Here is a 21,734-nt window from a genome sequence, read left to right on the forward strand (position 1 = left end):
TTTGTTATTTGAAATTTGAAACCCTACTTAAAATTCATTTTGCCTGCAATTTAGCTATATGGGATGTTGTCTTACAATTGTAGTACATTCTAATGGACAACGCATTTAATGTTTGATGGGGACTGCCAAACGAACAGCTATTGTAGAGGCGCCGAAATTGGTGGCACGGTGCGATCATGGATGTATTCGTACAGTTAGGCCTATTACGCATTTGCGATAACATCAATGTATTCAATCGGACATGAGTAAGAAGTCATTTCATCCAGCCGTGATAACAGGGTCGCGTTAATCGCCATTTTTGTTGCACATCCAGAAGCCCACTCCCCCCCTCCCCCACGCAAATGTATCCAATGCGTTGACGGTAGTGGGGCTTTCATCACTTCAATGTGGAACAACTGCCTCGGTGCTGGCGGGACGTAGCCTATATGAAGATGGCTTCACCGAGGACAATAACCATTGTGGCCCTTTCGTTTGCTCTGGGTCTATTTTTTGTGTTTATGGGAACCATTAAACTCACCCCGAGGTTAAGCAAAGATGCATACAGTGAAATGGTAAGTGATGTGTTGCAACTAGCATTTGGGTGTAGGAAAGGCCATTGTCCTGTGCTGGGTAGGACAACCAGGGGCCGTCTACTGCTTGAATAATAGACTGTTAGCTGACCTACAATGTGTATAAGATTTCAATCAGAAAATATTTTCGGTCGTTCTAATAAATACGATTTTGTCAGAACATGCTGTACTGCAGCTCAGTCAAAAACGCTGCACGACCACATTTCCAATTACAATTTGAATTAATGAATCGCAAAAAATCTAAACACATGCAACAAATAATCCTTGATATTCAAGCGAACGACCAAGAAAAAAAAATATGAATGTCTTTATGGTTTAAGATTGGGTCTATGCGGCTGGGGGTGGGGGGGATATTTTGGATTAAAAACGAGGTAAAAAATAAACACTATGGTATTGGGCTGATTTATCCTATTGGCACTATTGCATGGCTAACAGGTAACAGTTAATAAAAGCATAGGGGTTTGCTGTTGATTCGCACGGTTTGTGGTTAAACAGACTATGGGCAATGGCGGCGCTCTATTCATTCGAGCAGTTTCTGTGAGATGCACCTGCTGTTGTGAGCGTTGCGTTGAACCTGTGCGCGGTCACGTGAAGGGGATTCATTTCCGACTAGGTCAGAATAAGTCAGAACATCGATGCTGTTGTCAAAGAGGCAATGCATGAAGCATTAAGGGGTTATTCCAGGTGTAGATGTATGGCGACGTTGTGACATGTTAGGTAAAATATGTCATGATCTCATACCATGCAAAACGACATGATAGGGCATGTTTTTTAGTGTTAATGGAGAGTTTCCCAATTTAGGCTTTGTGGATGGGAAAGCATTGATGGGGCATGTATTTCAATAAAAACAAAGCAGTTGCATCATCTGTAAATTCTCTGTCGTCATCATTACTGTTCTTCTTTTCAGAAAAGGGCATATAAAAGCTATGCCAAGGCATTGCCTGGTTTAAAAAGGATCGGCATCAGCTCAGTGCTGCTTCGCAAGATCATCGGATCCCTGGAGGTGGGCTGTGGCGTGGTCCTGACCCTCGTTCCGGGAAAACCCAAGGATGTGGCTAACTTCTTGTTGCTGCTAGTGATGCTGGCAGTGCTCTTCTTCCATCAGCTGGTGGGAGACCCTCTGAAACGCTACGCCCACGCTTTAGTCTTTGGCATTCTGCTCACCTGTCGGCTCCTCATCGCTCGCCAGAGCGACGAGCGTCCCGAAAGGGAGGAGAGTCGAGAGGAACCACACATCAATGAGCAGGAAAAGAACAAGGTCAAGCAGTCTTAGTGCATCACTTTGACTTAGGGCACACTTACAGGGAAGGTGGGAACGTTGCAGTTGGCCTAATGCAGATTTTTAGAGGGGATGTCAGATCCGGCGGGCTGACAGATACATCACTGGTTACACATTCACCTACTCTTCTGCACTCTTGTTGTGAATTCCAAAACTCTTTTCCCATGTTGTCTAGTCATACCAATGGACAATCATAACTGTGGAAAATGTAATGGAATTGTTTTACTGTCATGCAAAATCTTTTATTATTTTTTCTTGTGTGTATTTATTTGACAATGAAGTGACTTCTGTTTTTTATTTTCTAATCTGATATGTATTTTTGTGAATCATGTTCAGTTATCAATTATATATAGATTCAAACAATGTTTAAGTATCCTTAACATTAATGATATAGGGAAAATGATACAAATCAACCTTGTTATAAAATATTTAACCATGTTTCATTTGGCATAATGATTAGTAAATTTAACAACATGACATAAATTGGGAACGTATATTATTAGGTACAATATCTTAAAGTTGATCCTTAATTTAGAAAAAAAACATTGAATATCATTTACATTTTCTTAAAATGATATGCATCTCTATGCATGGGATTATCCATGATGCATAAACTGAAAATCGTATAATTACTCATTTCAATATCCAATGCTGAGTTGCTATGTGTATGACCGGAGGTGTTGTTTCTGTGACATAGCCTAAGTCTATATTTTCCTTACAGAGAATTGGATGTTGCCTTTGAAATAGTTATTGTTTTTTTGTACTGTTAATTGTTAATCAAGTGTTATGTTTACTTGTCACAGTTGTTTAATTTTGGTCTGAAAAGCATTCCTATTACAATTCTTCTTTTGGAATGAGGTCTTAGTTGAAAATGTGTTTCAACATCGACTCTTTCTGTCAAATGAAATTGGCAAAATAAAAAAATGACAAATAGAAGGGCGGACTGACTTTCTTTTTAATATATAATTCAAAAATGCACCTAATAACATGGGAGTTTCTGATTCATGGTTTTGGTATGTTAAATAGCATCACATATTGTTGCTTTGTGTCAATAAAAAAATGCTGCCATTATCCATCAGATCTAAAGGTATTTCGGTAATTAGTGTGCATATTGTTCATTTGTGCATGCACAAGGTTATAGTTTGGAATTGAATGCGAAAATGCCAGTAGAAGTTATAAGCAGTTTGACTAGCGCATGAGTACAACAACCACCATGCCGCTCGTTGTTTGCGGATGCAATGCCGTGTAGTGCGCACTGCGCAAGCGCACAACAAACGGTCGCGCGGAAGTTTGATTTGAAACAGCGACGAGAGGGGCCGGAGTCGAATATGTTTTCATTTTAGCAATGTGACAATGGCAGCAACACTTATACCACCGGATTTTAATTCGTCGTCCTCAACAGATTCGTCGTCGACCTCCAATCGAAGCATTAGTAGAAGTTTGCGGGTCGCAGAGAAAGCAAAAAAAGGGATCAAGGCGGAGGACCCGATTGTTGCGGCACTAAAGTACTTCTCAAAGGGTAGGCTGATGCTAACAACAAGCAGGAGAACGAGATACACACACTTCACTCGCATACATTATCTCATACTTTCAACTGTAATGCTGTAGTACTTTACTGATTCTAGTCTGTAGAGTAATACAGTAATGTTAGTTTATACATTCAAAAAAGTTGATACATTCAGAAAAGTGGAGCTATCCGTTATTAACGGGTACACCACACACAATCACACGAGCCCACACCGACACCCACAGTACAGTAGTACATCTCATTTGAGGAACAAGATATGAGCGATCAGTAGGTCACTTTAACATATCCTTTTTCTTCTCTAGTTCAAAAAGGAACCCCGTGCAGAGGAAATGATGAGTTTGAGAACAACCTTGTTACGGTGGAGAGGGTGGCATACAGTAAAGGGCTTTCGCCAGAAGCCATCTCTGTTATGCTAGAGTTTGCCATGAGCCTCCGGATGGGTAAATACAGACTAACCCCTTTTACCAATTTCAAGTCAATTGTATTTGTATAGCTCTTCATCACAGTTACAGTCTCGAAGGGCTTTACAGGCTATGTATTTCTGAAACCATCTAAACCTAGCCTCAAAAAAGGGAAAGCTAAAAGATCCCAAGGAGAAATCAAGGAAAACACCTTGAGAAGGATCGCAGAATGGGGTATCGCTCCTTCCAGTGATGGTCAGGATTGCATGGGTGGCACATGGGGATTTATAGTACTATTACATGCAAACATTTAAATTATAATGAAAATAATATTGTCCATGGTAATGAGCTGTCCGATCACTTCTACAAATGTCTTAAACATGATTAACAATACTTGGTACACAATGTATGGTTAGCTTACATATTGAATCGCAGCCACTGTATCTTTGATCTTATCAACTAATTATGTTAACCAGGTATGGTAAAGAACACTGACCTTCCTTATAACTCCCCCAGTTTAAATTGTTCTTGGCTGTTGTACTGATTGTGTACCTTTCCGGAGTAGGAACGGTTCCATGTGTACGGGTACTTAAGTGCCTCCTTCCTTCCACTGTGGTTCCACATCAAGCTGTTGTGCGTGCGGTGGTGTGGCTGTGTGTTGGAAAATTATCGATCGCCACACAGGTAAGAAACAAGTGTCAGACCCAATCAGAATACAGGTTGATTAAGCATTTTTGCTTTGTTATTTTTGTGTGGATATGTTGAGGAGACTTTTAAATCTATTTATATATATTTTTCTTTAAACCAACAAAACCCTGCCGTCATATTATCTTATAGAATATATTTGTGACATAATAATAATAATAATAATAATAATAATAAATGAAATGTATATAGCACTTAATATGGTACTCTAAGACGCTTTACATATTGCCCTATCAAAAACTATGTAAGACAGACTAGGAATAAAAGAAAAACAGAGGTTAAACATGAAGAATAAGGTGGGAGTTAGGTGGGGAAGGCTAGTGTGAAAAGGTATGTTTTGAGGGCAGATTTGAAAGAAGAGAGGGTTGGAGAGACTTTGATGTGGGAGGGGAGTGAATTCCAAAGGGTGGGGGCAGCAACTGAGAAGGCCCGATCACCCCAAGTCCGTCGCTCAGTCCGTGGAACTTGTAGCAGGTTGGCAGAATTGGACCTGATGAATCGGGAGGGGGCGTGGTGATGGAGGAGGTCGGCAAGGTAGGGGGGAGCTAGGCTGTTGACGGCCTTGTAGGTGATGAGTAAGATTTTGTAGTTGATTCTGTGTTTAATTGGAAGCCAATGGAGTTCACGACATATCATTTGCCTGTGCAACTAGAGTCCAAATAAGTCTTGAAGGTGATTTAAGAATGTTTCACACTTAAAGAATTTACAAATATACACATTTGAGAGAGATTTTTTCGGGGAAAATATAACCGGGACAGCTCATTCAAAAAAATTAAACAACATGTTCTCTGTGAAACAATTTGGGCTGCCCTTTGAATAATTTAAAGAACGTCAAAACTTTTTATTTTTATTTTTTTTAGATAATATGGTTTTGATTTGACATTAGCTATAACTTGCTTTGCGCTTATTGAGATTACCGCTTCTGGTCAAATTGTGGCCTGCAGCTTCAGATTCTTCTTGAGTTTATACAACTTCAGCAATGATGGCAATTATTCATTTAAAATCTTAGACCGAAAAAGGTTTCATACAATAAGCAGAAATTGTCTGTTTACTTGATGATAACAAAAAACGATTATCCGATTATCAGAATTGTTATTTATGTAATTTTTTTTTATTGCATTTCTTACAGGTTCTTTTCATCAAATGGGTGCTGACTGTCTTTGACATGATTGATGCCAAAGACAATCTTCGTGCCATCTATGGCTTCCTCTTCAGCTTTGTAACTGAAGAAAATCTGGTAAGTGCAATAAAACATGATGTCTGGATACCTTGGTTAGTTCTCATGTGGAAGGTAACAAAACACTTTGGGGCAATGCCTTTTATAGCCAGTACATGTCAGTATTTGCACTAATATGCAACAATATTTCATCATATTTTGTAACAATATCCTTACATTTATTTTTCTTTGCATGGCTTTTCTGTTGTATAGAAAAATGCCTCAACCTTTTATAGTGCCCTTTAAAATTTGCCAAAAGTTTCTTATTTGATTTTAACATCGAACTCTCACCATAGTGGGAGGTAAAAGAAAGGCTTGATGGATAGATAGATAGATAGATGTAACCTCAACTGGTTCTAGCAAGGTAGCCTTTGTTGACTGAAGCAGGAGTTAATGATGAAATGCATTATGTTTCCAGTGTCCCTATGTATGCCACCTGCTTTATCTGCTGACCAGAAAAGAATGTGGTAAGTCATGTCCCACTTTATATAATAGTTTTGTTATAGTACCAAGTTTTTACACAAAATTCCAGTAATTAGAAGTCCGTACTAGTGTTCTAACAGTAGTGGGGACTAACAGTATTGCTTGTTTTATCTAAGTGTAAAAGAAATACATAAAATATTGACCATAGTTTTTAAATATTTTATAATATATATATATATATATATATATATATATATATATATATATATATATATATAATATATATATATATATAGCATTATGCTTAAATTATTTTCATTATTTAAACGTCTTCTCGGTCTCCGAATTAGCCTTCAACTGATGTCTGTAAAATTCTGCTTCCTGTGTACAGTGCGTCTTTTCCGAGTCCGAAAGCTACTGGAGCTGCATTCTAAACTGGTAAATCCCTTACTGTTTTATGGGAAAAATAGACCTCAATGTCTAATGTAAACAATGTCCCCAATATGAAGCCACCCATGAGTGAATTTCAAGATAAGAATTGGTATTTGAGAGTATTCAGGTAGATTTAATGTGATCAGCAGATCTGTTTCAGAAGGCTGTGGTGAGATTACTTGGTCATTCACATGCAAACTGACACACACCAAGAGTGATCTCTTAGTGTGTGTCAGTTTGCATGTGAATGACCAAGTCATCTGGCGGACGGATCCCCCTCTGAAAACGATAGCCGTTATCAGACATGTCCTCTGCATTTTTCCAGCATTTTTCAATTTGGAGATTCGACCCTGAGGGTGATTCACACTTGATGCTTTATATGCTGTCCATATGAGGTTGACTCAGTTTTTGCTTCATTATACCCTCCTATTGGCAGCTATACGGTGGCCTGCTTTACTCTCCAATTGATGCATTATAATGGACAAAGAACAGATATCGACTATTACTCTTAAGACTATCAATTTGAGGGATAAATGTCTGTTTGGTCAAAGGACTGGCATCCCATTCTGCCCCCTGTGTGTATCTCTTTGGTTTACTGTAGCAAGCTGGGAAAAGTTTCATCCCACCATAAGTGCAAGGAGCAAATTGACTGGATGGATTGTGATCCATTTCAATTGCAGGAGAAAAGAGTTGTCTGAATTTTGTAGTTATCTTCATATTTTTATTGTAACCTCATGTCATTAAACATTTTCTCTATTCTCCTCAGGGCAAGCAACCATATCTTCTGCATCTGTTGTCGCTCTACAAAGTGTTTTGCCCAGAGTTGGTCACGCTCTCACTCAATTCACGAATAAGGGTGCGTTAAACGTCTCCTAGTCCTCATATACTCGGGTACCTTCTTCTGCCCTCCAAGTCCCTCTCGCTCATCAATCATCCGTCCCTTGTCTTTTTGTTCTTAGGCCGGTTTCGGAAACCACAACGGCCCTTGGAAGTTGGCGTTGATTGCCATCCAAAAGAGAACCGCTGTCCTGGTCCCCTCCGACCTCCCTCTAGCCCTGCAGACCCAGGAGAAGGCCGGCTCGAGGAAAAGGGTAAGAAAAGGACCTTGGGTCAAGGGTGGATTGATTCATGCATGCATCACACTGTTGCAAATTGGAAATGTGTGTGATAGAATTTACGGGTCATTGGAGACTGTGTGAGCAGCTGTGTGTGTGCGTGTTTTTCTTTTTGCTTGATAAGTTATGGCATATGTGACTCCCTCTGCTACAAGCACACATCAGCATTCTACTTGAATAAACCTCTGCTCACGGTAGCCAGAATAAGAAAAAAGAGTTTCAAGACATTAGAACATTTCATCATACGACTTCTCAGGATTGATGATTCTCATTTGAACATGATCTGGTTACGTCATGTTAAAAAGCCCAGTGAAGCTCCTTTGAATTGCATGTTTGCTGACCTCCCTGGCCGCTTTCCAACAGAAACTGGGGCACTTGGACCTGCCAGTGCTCACTGCTGTTGTCCAGAGCCAGAAGCTGACCAGCCTCAGCCAAATGGTTGTTCCTCTGGCCCAAATCCAGTCCTTTGTTCAGCTCTTGGAGAACCTGCATCTTATAGAGGTACATCTCAGTCAGCTCTATACCAACCTTTTTCTCTCAATGTGTCTCACATATACTGACATGTAGTCTCCTACACCAACAGTTTTGTACTTCGGAGTGATGTAGTCAAATCTGGTCAAGTCGAAATCTATATCTAAATAACGTATTAGTGTCAATATTTATGTACCCCTTGAAGCCTTTCACTGTTATGACCTGTAATGATTAATTCTGGCCACATGATGGTGCTGTGGCACCGGAAAGAACATTACCTCTGCTACTTTCTCTTTATTCCTGTCTCATACCAGTGCAGTGGTGGTTTCCAGCTGTCAATTTATGCTATCCTCTGGGGGGAGGGGAAGAAAAAATGCATCACTGCTCATCACTATTTTCCTGCTTAGCGATAGCTTTCTTTTTATTAATTCTATGCAGTGATGTATCAGATAGGCCATGGATCGGTTCTTGAGGGACAAGTAAGGGCACGCACACAGCTGTTTAAAAATGGCCCATAGAATAAATGTTTGTTTTCTTGGCAGATCCATTGAGCTAATGCATCCAAACGGCTGATTTGAACAGGCACGAGGACATTTATGCGTAATGCTACATGAATCGTGCCTTCGCGGTTCCCTGGCAGGAGCATGATTAGCTCTGACAGTAATGGCACAATGACAGTAATGGCATTAACTCTTCCCTTCGACCGAGGACACGGAAACTACCGATGCGCTCGGGTCGCCCAGACCTCCTCGTAGTTGATCATCTGAATATAACTGCCTGGTCACGCCAGCGACCCCGTCAATCCTTCCCCTTAGCCAAATCCATTTGTTGTCACAACTTGAATAATTTGTCGACCGTGTCCAATGTCTGAAGACGTATCTCACTGATTGGCCTAATTATAGTCGATGTCGTTCTTACTAGAAAAGTAGGCCTCTGAAACTTACGAGTACGAGTGCCGTAACTTCATTGCCTGCTCCTTTCGGACAGTCCTGGTTTTCCTAGAGGTTTCATGGCGTTTCTCCATCCTCTCATGCCTGTTGTTGGGTTGTTGAGCCACCTGAATTGCGTGGGAGGTGTTGTGACTGTAGCCACGGTGATGATGGTGCGGGGTGCTGTAACGGAGGGGCCAAGCAATTTGCGACACAGAACCGCAAAACGTGTATCACACATACCTTGACTGTGATTGGCTGGCGTTGGCAAACCACTGTCTCAGCACCGGGTGCTCATTGAGTCCTAATTGGTGGATGTGATGATGAACACTCACTGTGAGGCGCACATTCGTTTGACCATAAATATTTTAGTACGGACAAAAGCCATGGCTTAATTTACAAGGTCTGTGAGTGGCAGGATGATCGCCCTGACTGTTTATGCCTCAACAAGCAGGAGGGGATGTGCTTTAGTGTTGGCTGTGTCGGTACACAAGCAACGTGGGGATTAGGGGAGTGCTACAGAACTGGCCCAGCAGCGGATTGATGGCCAACTCTATGAAAGCACAGCAATCAGACAGTTGTTCGGTAGGGGCACTAATCTCCGGGTTTGAGTCAATTGAGCGCATGGATCAGCTCCACGCTCTTGACTGAAGAGTGAGTGAGAGAAATGCACAGTTTGCGTTTGTTCTTTTACTATTAACTATTTAGTCGTTTTATTCCAACACGAGTTGCAGTGATTTCAGGGTTGGGTATCTCTCTGACAGCTTCCTTTAGGCAGGCTGCAAACCCTTCAATCCAACCCAGGACCCCCAGCCCAACTCCCCCCCCCCCCCCCTCCCCAGTCCCCCCACTGTACGACACGACTGCCTCTTGTTCTTTCCCTTTGCTCAATATTTGAAATGATGATCCTGCCTGCTCGCATTATTGCGCAGGTATTGCATGTTGCTCAGATCGTTTCCCCTCTACGTCTTTCGGTCAGCTACCGGCTCAGATGGGCTCTCTGCTGGGCTCCAGTCTGGCCCTTCACTACCTCGACTGCGTTCAGGACGAGTCGGCCTTTCTACGCCTCAACTTCTGGCTCGGCCACTCCCTACATGAAGGTAGTGTGTGTGTGTGTGTGTGTGTGTGTGCGTGTGTGTGTGTGTGACACCCTGCTAAAGAACCCCTCATCAAGTAACAAGGTGAAGCTCCACCTGTACTTAACCCAAACACATATCTAGCACATTACAGGGATGTGTTGCATTTAGGGAAGATGGAGGCAAAAAAAGTGTTAACATGCTTTTCACCCCCCCCCCCCCAGAGTTTCTGTTCTGTGGCCACGGCGGAGCGTCTCAAGGTTCAGACGAGGCGGTCCAGTTTCTGGAGAGGTTGATGTCGACGCAGGACTTTCTCCAGGTGTGCCTCGCCCCCCTCTGTCCCTGGAAAACACACACACACACACACACACACACACACACACACACACACACACACACACACACACACACACACACACACACACACACACACACACACACACACACACACACACACACACACACACACAGCGTTGTCATCCTTCCAGCGTTCTCCTGGTTATTATCCAGTGTGGCAGTCGGTGGTTCCGGGTTGCACTCTGCAGTCACTCGCTCTCCTTGTTAATAAGAGACACATTTTCGTTCCCAGTGTCTCTAACCCTTTCCTGTTCACTCCTGCAGGAGGGGTTCTCCAGCGTGGAAGCCTTCCTCTACAAGTTCCTCAACGTCTGGGACGGCTCCCTCCTCCGCCCACAGATCTTGGCCCTCCTGAGCAACGTTCCTGTGGTGCCCAGCACCTGTCAGTACGGCCTCCCTTGCTCTCGTCTTATCAGCGCCTGGCAGTCTGCCTTCCGCTCTCTCTCTCCCCCTCACTCTGTCTGTCTCTCTCACTCTCGTTGTTGTCTCTCTTTGTCTCTCTCGTCTTTGTCTCTCACAATCGGTCTGTCTGTATCACATTGACACTCAGACACAGAAACACACTATTATCACTGCACAAGTTCAACCTCACAAAGCCCCCTAATGAAGATGCCGACACATGGCACTGATGGAGGGACCCGTCTATGCAGTTCTCAGGGCAACGCATACAATCATATGCCTGGTGCAATTGTAATTCTCCCTTCTCTCTCTCGCAGGTATCAGCAGGCTTCTGTCGGAGCCACTGGAGCAACTGTTCTTTACATCCAAGGTGTTCTTCAAGGTAGGCCGCGGGGACCCACTTCCTCTCCCCAGAGAGGGAGAGACACGCGCACATGCGTACACAAACACAGACACACACACAGAAGGATCTAGCGCGCCGTATGTCACAGACAGACCAGCGCTGTGATTTAACAATGAACTCTGTTGCCATGTGGTATACATGAAGGGTTGCATGCTGGGTGTGTTTTTTTAATTATAATTTCTCCGTTGTAATTTTCTTCGTCTTTCCCCTTTCTTTCCTTCTCTCTCTTACTATATATTGTGTCTCGCCTCCAGTGTGGCCTGATAGAGTCTCTGAACGGCATGCTGGTGAAATGGCTGACCTGGCACTCGGTGTACGCTCTGGAGGACGGCCGTAACGTTGACCTCGACACGTCCATGTGAGTCAGCCCCCAACCACCCACGCTCCTACCCCATGAAATCTCTGCTACAGGGCTCGTACATCACAATGCATCAGGAGATTTTTCTTTTTCGCCAGTACTCCGGCATATTGAGAGGGCGCTAGAGAGTTGTAATAGTGTAAAAACCCTAAATCAATACTATATGGAGGCTAATTATCTTTATTTTGCCATATATTTCACTTATTTTATTTTTACAGCTCTCTCTCTCCCCCCCCCCTATCCCTAGAGTTGATTGAAGTTCCTGCCCTGTGCTTTTGCTTCTCTGCAAATAGCTACACACGGTTTCATGATGTGATTGGCAGCCTCATTTACCTTTTGTTACCTCTAAAGCTGGCTATTTCATAAACATCCATTGTTCTCTCCTTGCTCATAATTGAGTCGTTCTTTTTGAGCGGTTTCTAGACGATATTCTGAGATCTTATTTTTGTTCCTCAAGCATGAATGTTTTCAATTGGAGACGTTGAAATTATATTCCATATTCAGCTGTTCCTCATTAAATCAATAACCAGACGGCTCTACTCAAGTGGGCTCTACTCACTTGCGGTCACCAGATCCGCTCTGCTAATGATCGTCGCTCCACATTGATTTATGAACACTTTATATTAAACCAAAATGACATCCCACTAATCGATATTAAGGATATTTAGTGCACATCCAATAAACTTGCAAAATACGTGAGCCCACCCAAGCGCTGCTTCTTCAGTCAGTGGCAGGTGGTTGGAAGTATTTTAATAACCTGCCTCTGAGTCTAGTGCTGCTTTTGGGTCATTTTATTCTTTGGCATAAGAGGGTAGAACTGCTGAAGGGAGCAAATGGCTCAAGGACAGCTTCTCTGATTAGCTCCTTGTGTCTTTTCACTTATAATGGTCCTTAATTGTGTGTGTGTGTGTGTGTGTGTGTGTGTGTGTGTGTGTGTGTGTGTCTGTGTGCACAGGCATCTGTCAATGCATGCGGGTATCTGCATCTGTTTGGGGGTGTATGCGTATGCCTGTTTGTAGGTGCATAACTACGTCTGTAGGTTTATGTGGCTGTGTGTGTCCATGTGCTTGCATCTGTTTGTGTGAACTTATTTTGTGTGCGCGTGTCTGTGCATGTGTTTCTCTGTGTGAGCACATCTGCATGTGTGTTTGAGTGTGCGCATGCTTTGCAAGCGAGACCCATGATTCCGTCTGTTAGAAGCAATGTCACTGTCATGGTTTGTGCATTGTGTGTGTGTGCGTGTGTGTGTCTGCTTTTGCGTGCTCTTGTGCCTACCGGCGAGCATGAGTGTATGTGTGCACCAGACTCATGAGTCTCCGTTGTCCTCCACCAGGAACGTGAGTCGGTCCGGGTTCATGCTCTCTGTGGGGGAGCTTGTGCGTTTCGTGGGGCGGCTGGCCACCCTGGGGCTTCAGCTGGAAGGCTGTCACTCCCTGCTGCTCAGCTTCATCCTGGACTTCTACGACACGGTGACGACACTGACATTGATGAATGAGTGGCGCTCTGTCTCCGTCTGCAGACGGGGATGACACGTCCCCCTCTAGAGAGAACACCCATTCGCTATGGAGCACTGGAGTGACTTTGCACCCCATGGCTCTCACAAAATAAACCCTCTGGTTTTCCCGTTGTTATGACGCTATATTAAGTGTGTGTGTGCGTGTGTGCGTTCGTTCCCTCCCTCCAGGTGTGTGACATATTCCAGAAGTATGGGCTCCCCCTAGTGGTCATGATCCCGCGCAGCGTCTTTTACCCGGCCCTGTTCGCCTTCGACCCCATCAGCGTGGACCGACTGGCCAAGATCATGAACAGGTGCTGACCCCTCATCCTGTCTCCCACCCCCAACCGACCGCCTGTAGCTGCCGCTGCCTGTCTTCTTGGCACCTTCCTCTTATTCACAACTTTTTGACGCGGTGTAGTACCAAATATCACCTCACCACCCCCACCCACGCTGGGTCCGCTGAGCACAGTGGCAGGCCAGATGGCACATGGGTCAGAGAAATCCGGGTGTGCGATCATGCCGCTTCAGTGGATCTGACGTGTATGATTGATGATGGCGAGCGACAACGCGGCTCTGCGCATGGAGAATGTCTAATTGCATTCTCGGTGGCTGCGCCGCACGCATCTCACCGTGTCAACGAATTGACGGCGGTCCCTCGGGGAGGATGAAGGATCTTTTTGTTGTTTGTTTCAACCAAAGCTATACGTGAACACGGCCTGATGAACCAACATGCCCTTCCTTCTGTGTCTCTAACGACGCGCACAGCGGAGGCCTGTGACCTACAGCTTTAAATCATGTTTGGTCGCAGCAAACAATCATGTGAACAACACGGCAATATGCACAGCAGCGCCGGTGAAGTTTTATTGAAGGTTCTTCTGTTTTTTGCCATTTTTTTCTAGGTACAAGATTAACTTGACCGCCGCCAAGAAGCAAGAAAAAATGACTGGGGTAATAATCTAAGTTTTTTCATTTGAGAATATTATATTTTTTATTTGATTGCTTCTCATTTTAGCTTATATAGCAAATGCATTATTAAACAGCAAATCGTGATTACCTCTATGTTGTAAATGTATGAAAACATCTGTGCAAGACACTGAATATTTTGCACACTGGGGAATTTCAGTCCCAGACTGTGGATAAAACATTTCAGCTTTTTCCCACTAAAAAATTAATTTGAATGCATGTATCCAAAATGCATAACTTTAAAAATCTTGTCTCTTGGCTCAACGACCGGCATGCAAATGTATGGGCAATGCTCACGGAAACAGAAACAATTTCCCATAATATAAAGATTGGACAACTACCAGGACATAAAGTGAGCTTAATGTTCCGGTATAGCCTTCCCCTCTTGTTCAATTCCCACTGTTAATTTAAATCTTAAACGGATATATAGAGAAGACTTCTCTTGGTTGATAGAGCTGTCATTTTCTTAAATTCTGCAGACTTTTGGAAGTACACTCATGTTTGACAAAAAATGTATGGCTGCAATGAAAAAAAATGCAAGATTTAAGTATCTTTTTTAGTCATAGCTAAAATCGATTTATGTCCAGTGTTTATTTTTAAGACCTAAAATGGAGGGCAGCATTGATGCATGGGTACTGGGTTCGATCCTGCACATCTGCAACCCACCTGTCGCGCCCCTGAGCCAGGTGTCTGTGCCCTGGCTGAGCCCTACCTGCTCCATAACGATCTGAATTCACCGCGGGACGCTTGGATAAAAGCGCCTGATTCATGACGAGCCATCTGAATATAATATTGTACCATGTATCCACTCTGCCTGTGCGCTTTTACAGAAGGCATTTCACATCAGCCTCAAGACTTACCAGGAGTTCAACCACTACCTCGCCTTCATGGTCAACTGCCTGTGGAACTCCAGGATCTTCCAGCCGGGAGACGACATTGAGCTGAGCGAGGAGCTGCTGCACGAGAGTGGAGTCCCGCAGTACTGGGCCAGCTTCAGCCTCACCAACCACCCGGCCTTCCACTGCTACGCTATCGACTTCCACCACAAGGTGAGTGCTGTTTGGTGGCGATTATATGGCCTTCATTTCTCTTTTAATTTCTCTTTTTTGTTGTTGCATGTTTACGTTTGTTTTGCTTGTCTGCAAGGGAAATGGTTTTGTTTATCCCTGGGGCGGTATGGACCCAAACCAAAAAAAAGAGACTTAACAATAGAAACTATAACAAAAGAAAAACATGGCAGATTTGGCTAAATGGGAGTGCGGTTCTGCAGTTGCAGCCAGCAGCTTGTTTAATAGGAAAGGCGGACCGGACAGGGAGACAGATGTGGTAATACTGCATCTTTCATAGGAGCTCCATTAATACAGAAGTACATTTTATTATTCATCTGAGCCGTGCCAGATTGGGAGTTTTTTTTTGCATGCTTTATAATCCACATCCCCGGTTGTTCTGGGTCCAACGCCCAGCTGTGGCCGGCTTAGGTCTTTAACGGAGGTGGTCTAACCATGCATATTCATCACTCCCTTTGTCAGTGTTGGCCGGAGAGGCGGGACGTGGACCTGAAATCCATTCAGGTACGCAGGACGCTCTCTCTCTCTTACTCTCCCAACCCCTCATTTCTGCCCCGTTGTTTAATAGACTTGAGGCTCTGCGATGTAAGCTCCATGTTGAGCATTCATATTTAATACTTTTCCCCCCCCTTTTTGTCTAATGATCATTGATCATTGATCCTTATCTTCCTTGTGTGTGTGTGTGTGTGTGTGTGTGTGTGTGTGTGTGTGTGTGTGTGTGTGTGTGTGTGTGTGTGTGTGTGTGTGTGTGTGTGTGTGTGTGTGTGTGTGTGTGTGTGTGTGTGTGTGTGTGTGCCTGTGCAGCATTTGCAGCAGTGGGGCTGGTATCTGGAGTATCTGTTCACGCAGGGCTTTGACGGCCTCCGACAGTTCATTCAGAGCAACATCAAAACCAGCAGCCGAGGACCGTAGGACGTGAACCAGCACTGTGGGACAAAAAAAGAGACTTGTACATAATATCTCACGTGTGACGATTCATTGTTGTTTTTATTTTTATGTACAGAGACGTGTTTGTTTATCGTGTATGTTTTTTGTAGATAATTTTATGGATTTTAGCTGCCCCTTTTTTAGTCACTCTTAATTCGTGGTTCAAAATAAACCAGCTTACCACTTTTACTGATTTACTAATGGACATAAACACACACACAAGAAAACATATGAGTTGGGTCACATTTGTGACATTGTGAATAGGCCTATCATTCCTGTTTAGCACTCAGTTTCACTTAGGAATCCATTATAGGGCAAATCATCACTATCCAGCGCAGTCAGTTGTTCAACCATCTGGAACATGACATTTTCCCTATCAATTGAGGGACCCATCTGGATACAGAGTAGCCCCCTGGCACAGCTACCTGGTCACATGTAGCATGCAAGGAAATCCATGGTATGGGAGTTGTATGCATCATATTTTCTCCAGCATGTTTTTAAATATCTTGACTGAAAGGAGAGGCCATGAAAAACTTGCACAAAATTTTAATTGTGTATGGTTTTAAGTTTTCTTTTTAATTTGCCAGAATATCTACATAATGGTTGTGTCATGCAATTTTGTGTTATGTAAAATTATAAAATGATCTATCCTTGCATCATATTTCAGTACCTTTAACCAAGGAGGTGTTAATGATAAATGACATATGTAATGATGGGCATAACTGAAGCTAAACTGCTCTGTGGTGCTCATTTAAATGGGGCCACCTTAAGCCTTCTACTGATGTCAACGTCAGCGAGAGAGCGATCCGCTGCTCCGCTCCGTGCTTCAGTTTGCTTCCCCGGCCGGTCTGCTCACTTTGTTTCCGTCGCCTTACTTGCAAGTAGCTCTTTATTGGACTCTGGAAGATACACGTTTACTGGAACTGTCTGAGGCGAACACTAGAAATCTACTAGCCTAGCCAGTAAGACAAGGTAAGAAAACCCAGCAAGTGGTGTAGTCCTATTTTTTTGTGAAGTCCAGAACAAATCTTGTTGCAGTCGAATCGAATAAAAAAAACGCTACGTATTTGTATTGTGATTCGAGGAATTGTGTGTTCAGGTATCGTGGTACATTTTTGTTGGCAAAGTGGTTGTTGCTATGCACAGGGAAATAAGATGGCTCTAATCAAGGCTGTCCGTCACTGCGCACAACGCTGGTGGAGGTGGCAGCTTGGGGTTTACAGCAGCCCGCCAGTGTGATGGCTGATGCCTCCAAAGTCATCGTAATAACTAGTTGTTCCCGACAGTGGGCGGCTGTGGTGTAAAGCCGTACATAAGTGAAACCGTGTGTAACGAAGATGGAAGAAACACGAGTAGTAACCTGAAATCAAATGCCGTTCCTGCCTTTTTCCCCCCCTGCAAGTTTTTTTTTTCCTGAAATTCAGTTGCATTGCATGTGTTTGAGTATTGCTTTGAGTATTCGTCTTACGTTCATTTACTTTAGGTGAATTTGCCTGCGCCCGCCGATTACTGCTTTTCACATGTTACTGAGCGCAGTGGTCACACCATTATTTAGATCGGAGGAATTTGCTAAGTTTATCTAGCGTTTTTCCCTGCAGCTTAGGGACGTTTCGGGGCATGGTGTTTGCGTTACCTGCTTTGGTACAGCTGAGGTTGAAGGGATGAGGGACTGGGATCAGGCACTTGTACGACGTGGTTCTGCAGGGTTGCGGCTGGTCGCTGCTGGGGAACTCGCGGTGGTCGACGACCACTACGAGAACCTTGGCTTGCGTCTAGGAGGGGACCCGCACGCACCGCATTTCATGAGATGCAGATCTATTGTTCAATGGTCAAGTATTGCTGTCTAGACTAGATACGAGTTTAAATAAATAAATATGACTCAGGTTTCCATCAAGAATTTACTGAAAAAGTGTGTGTGTGTGTGTGTGTGTGTGTGTGTGTGTGTGTGTGTGTGTGTGTGTGTGTGTGTGTGTGTGTGTTGGTATCTTGTTAAGAATTAATGTCAAGGTCTATGTTAAAGTCCACCTGGACCTCTTTTACCCAAGTAGTAGCCTAATTAATGTCTCTCTGGCAAAGAGAGAGACGTCAGACGTTCCTGTTAAAGACATTTCCTCCACCAATGAAAATGGATCTGGAACATATGCCCCATAAGCCTATGGATACTTTTATGTTATTATGATTAATTCCTAGAGCAATATAATTTGACCATGACCAAGAATGAGACTCAATCCGTTATTCTGTGCTGTTCAATTTCCATTTTTTGTGCTTTGTCTGCAGGCAGTTTTACCACTAGTACCCCACTAGTTTATCAATACAATCTGGGTTCCTCGAATCACATGATCAAAACATCCCTGTGACTTAATTACTGCTGCCAAAGTCATGACCCTATTGATCACTTGGCACTTCTAGGATGGACAGTATCAGGTCCTTGGCCCTTGCTTAGTCATAATCAGTTAATGATATGCGGGACAGAAAGTAATGAGCAAAGCCTTGCATTCAATTGAAGTCAGACAAATGGAGTTGTGCTGCATTAAGCAGTCTATACTTCAATATTATTTCAATATATTGAACTATAAATTGCAATCCACTATTCTTGCACAAAGGGGCATTGAGAAAGCCAATCTCAATCTCCCCGTGTCCACCAGTAACAAGACATGTTAGACCCTGCCAGAACCAGAACTCAGAAAATAGGACCAACGGAGTCTGCATGCTGGCAAAACACGCCCCTTCTCTGAGGCCCAGCTGGACCCTGTTTTGCACCTTGGAGCGCCGTCGTCAGCAGAACGCGCAGGCCGTGTGTTCGGTCAAGCGGACGGTAACACCCACCATCGCCACCAACGAGGCCCTCCCCCCACCCCCACCCCCTGCTCCTCTCCACACCCATCGCCCTCACCCCAGTTGGGGGGGGGGGGGGGGGGGGGGGGGGGGGGCGGGGCAACAGCCAAATGGACGGATATTGGAAGCTTGGGATTTCAGAATCCATTTGCCAACTCCATAAATCCCCGGCGGCACGTCCACACTGCCTCCCCTCCCCTCCTCTCACCTTCAAGACAGTGATACTTCCCCCCCCACACCCCTTCCACACTCACTTACCCGGCAGGGGGGAGGGCGATGGGGGGGATGTAATTTCTAGAACATGCGACGAGTGGTGACCGATGCTTTCCTATTAGCGTTTAAACGCATCGCTGTCTGCCGCTCGTCAACGGGAAATTACACCTTTTTTACGCTGGTTATTTACTGACTGTGTCACCCCAACCCCCACGCCCCCTCCCCTACCCTGCCTCACTCTGCTACGGTTGAACAGCTTTGAGGTCCTGTTCACCGAGACCACTGTGCCTTTAAACGGCAAATCCCCTGGTAAAAGGTTTCTGGTGGTAGTGGTGTGAAGGGAGTGGTTCTGAAAGCGTAGATGTGTTTGACTTCTTCTCCTCCATTTGCAATGTGTAACGATGTGGGTGAGGCAGAGGGTGGATAGAGAGTCATAGAGAGGTTGCTCTGCACAACAGGACACCAGAACAACTTCAAGAACACCATGTACGCCACACACACACACACGAACACACACACACACACACACACACACACACACACACACACACACACACACACACACACACACACACACACACACACACACACACACACACACACACACACACACACACACACACACACACACACACACACATTTTCTCGCACAAGAGTGTGGGTTCTGGTGTGCTGGTCGTTTTCTTCTCAGTGTGATTTGGTGCATGTGGTTGCCTTTCTGCGACATGGCTTTTCTGCCAGTACTTTTCCGTGTTTGGGGGTAAGAGGGTGCAATGAAGGGAAGGACGGTGTGATGAAGGAAAATCCATTTCCCCCCAGAAGTGGCTATGCTGTCTGACCTAATTGTCCAAATGTTGTGAAGTACAGATGGTTCTTTGTTTTTTATTTTTTTATCTGGCTTTGGAGACAGATGTATATTTTCATGCTTGGATAGATTTGCTTTATCTCTGCTCTAGCAAATAGCGCAATACGAGCCAATTAAATGTGGCGTCTTACAGCCGGGTCCCACACATGGAACACACAAATAGAGGCATCTTGTCTTCTATCACTATGTTGGTCTCATGTTCCAACTTCCTGCCATTAGAAACCTGTTGCTTTGCACTGGTTCTGCTGCTTTTTTATTTACAACAGGGAATGGGATGCATAATTGCATCCTCGGCAATCAGCCGCTTTAAGCTTTGTTCTTTAATTGCACAGTTTAGCCCGTGTTCGTGGAGGTCCCGATCACTGCCAGCATGCTTAATGTGCAGCTATTCAGGTCGAAGCTCTCAGCCTGCAAGAGGCACTGTGGTCAATAGCATTACATCAGCCAGCACTACAGTGGCTCTCCCTCTAATTTGACTTAATGGCTTTGATACTGTGTGCTGCAAACTTTTAATGGATCCTGCTGCTGAGTGCTGCTATGCCAGGGATCAATTTAAATCAGTAATGTCGGCCCGACTGGGATGAATGTCTAAAAAAGTTCCCGCTTCCACGTTTGTTCAGGGGGAATGAATAGTTTGCTCTTCTTCTGTTTGTGTCGGTTCTCGGTGCATTTATCATTGCCCGTGTTTTAACGGTGGGAGCGATGGCTGGCACAACTCAAATCTGGCCTCTATGAGGGGGCCTGAGAGTCGGGTGCATGATCAGACTTCTTCTGCTCTGGCTGTGCTCTTGTGTCTGTGTTGGGGCTCAGAAGCTGGCCCGATGCCTCTTAATATGCATAGTGCATTCAGCGGACCTGGGGAAGAGGATGTGGACTCAGCAGAGGAACAGTGGGTGTAGAACTTAATATACATCACACAGCTTGTTTTGATTTAGGAAATTGCCGTTGGTCCTCTTTTCGGGGTTTCTTTAATGTTTCTGATAAATACCATGAATCGTTCTTATTAGCTAATCGAAAAACCTCCTTTGCAGATGCAAGGTGTTTTTTTTATAACACACACACAAATGCACAATCACACTCAACCCACTATCCGATATCAGAGACCAAGAAATCTGCTAAAACTGTACTTTGGCATGCTTCCAAGCATCGTCGTCCTCCAATGAGGTGGAGAACAGTGCTCTCCTTTTTCCTCTTTCTTCCTGGCGGATGATATATAGCCTCTTGATGCATGGCCGTGACTGTCAAATCAGTAGAAAGGCATTTTAAACCTGCACCGTGTCAAGCCGTCACGTTTGTGCCGCCGTCCCTGTCTTGTAGCGCTGAGGGATGTTGGAGCACTGTATGTGTTCACTGTAATCTATTGCAACGACGCTTTGCAGACGTTGCGAGGGGCCCCGCCGTCAGAAAACCAGAGGGACCTGGCTTTGCGCAGTCGGAGTCTGTCATTCTTTTTAAGACTTTACACGAGCCACGGCTGCCTGAGCTGTCTCACAGAAGCCCAGGAAAATGGCTGCTTTTGTCAGACGAACCAACAGAGAGGCTAACGACAGATTAATGTTAGACGGCATCTATAGATGAGTTTGCTAACCCTTTTCCCTGGAGAGGGCTCCTCCTATTTGACACAGGATGGATTAACGAAGCCTCATCGCGATGCTCGGCGTAATTGACTCGAGGGAGGTAGATATTCCGAATTCAATACGACATC

General features: G+C 44.3%; 3 protein-coding genes across 4 annotated transcripts in view; all 3 read left to right on the forward strand.

The window, feature by feature from the left end:
* Positions 1-249: 249 nt before the first annotated feature.
* Positions 250-2,796, forward strand: tmem35 (transmembrane protein 35). Its single transcript, XM_056600386.1, has 2 exons — positions 250-551; positions 1,477-2,796. The coding sequence occupies exons 1-2, from the start codon at positions 426-428 to the stop codon at positions 1,840-1,842; spliced, it is 492 nt and encodes a 163-aa protein (XP_056456361.1). The 5' UTR covers positions 250-425; the 3' UTR covers positions 1,843-2,796.
* Positions 2,797-3,082: 286 nt separating this feature from the next.
* On the forward strand, positions 3,083-17,692 carry cenpi (centromere protein I). The gene is made up of 20 exons (XM_056600385.1): positions 3,083-3,367; positions 3,679-3,816; positions 4,343-4,461; positions 5,612-5,719; positions 6,117-6,165; positions 6,513-6,559; positions 7,320-7,409; positions 7,513-7,644; positions 8,032-8,169; positions 10,048-10,168; positions 10,369-10,463; positions 10,766-10,883; positions 11,218-11,282; positions 11,558-11,661; positions 12,995-13,130; positions 13,346-13,470; positions 14,059-14,107; positions 14,953-15,171; positions 15,652-15,693; positions 15,994-17,692. Exons 1-20 carry the CDS (start codon positions 3,202-3,204, stop codon positions 16,099-16,101), a joined length of 2,169 nt encoding a protein of 722 aa, XP_056456360.1. The 5' UTR covers positions 3,083-3,201; the 3' UTR covers positions 16,102-17,692.
* Positions 17,006-21,734, forward strand: part of drp2 (dystrophin related protein 2) — a 127,387-nt gene continuing 122,658 nt past the window's right edge. Inside the window, exon 1 of one of the 2 annotated variants that reach the window (XM_056600382.1) lies at positions 17,006-17,088. The gene's annotated coding sequence lies outside the window, so the exon portion shown is untranslated. The remainder of the gene's footprint in view (positions 17,089-21,734) is intronic. The other variant, XM_056600383.1, reaches the window with a different exon arrangement.

The sequence above is a fragment of the Gadus chalcogrammus genome, chromosome 10 (genome assembly GCF_026213295.1).
Source record: "Gadus chalcogrammus isolate NIFS_2021 chromosome 10, NIFS_Gcha_1.0, whole genome shotgun sequence".
NCBI lineage: Eukaryota > Metazoa > Chordata > Actinopteri > Gadiformes > Gadidae > Gadus > Gadus chalcogrammus.

Bases quoted from the DNA above. Each gene is read 5' to 3' on its own strand.
- tmem35 (XM_056600386.1), top strand. From the start codon at position 426: ATGAAGATGGCTTCACCGAGGACAATAACCATTGTGGCCCTTTCGTTT. The intron at 552-1,476 runs GTAAGTGATGTG...TCTTCTTTTCAG, and splicing joins AAGATGCATACAGTGAAATG to AAAAGGGCATATAAAAGCTA.
- cenpi (XM_056600385.1), top strand. From the start codon at position 3,202: ATGGCAGCAACACTTATACCACCGGATTTTAATTCGTCGTCCTCAACA. The intron at 10,464-10,765 runs GTGTGCCTCGCC...TCACTCCTGCAG, and splicing joins CGACGCAGGACTTTCTCCAG to GAGGGGTTCTCCAGCGTGGA. The intron at 13,471-14,058 runs GTGCTGACCCCT...ATTTTTTTCTAG, and splicing joins CTGGCCAAGATCATGAACAG to GTACAAGATTAACTTGACCG.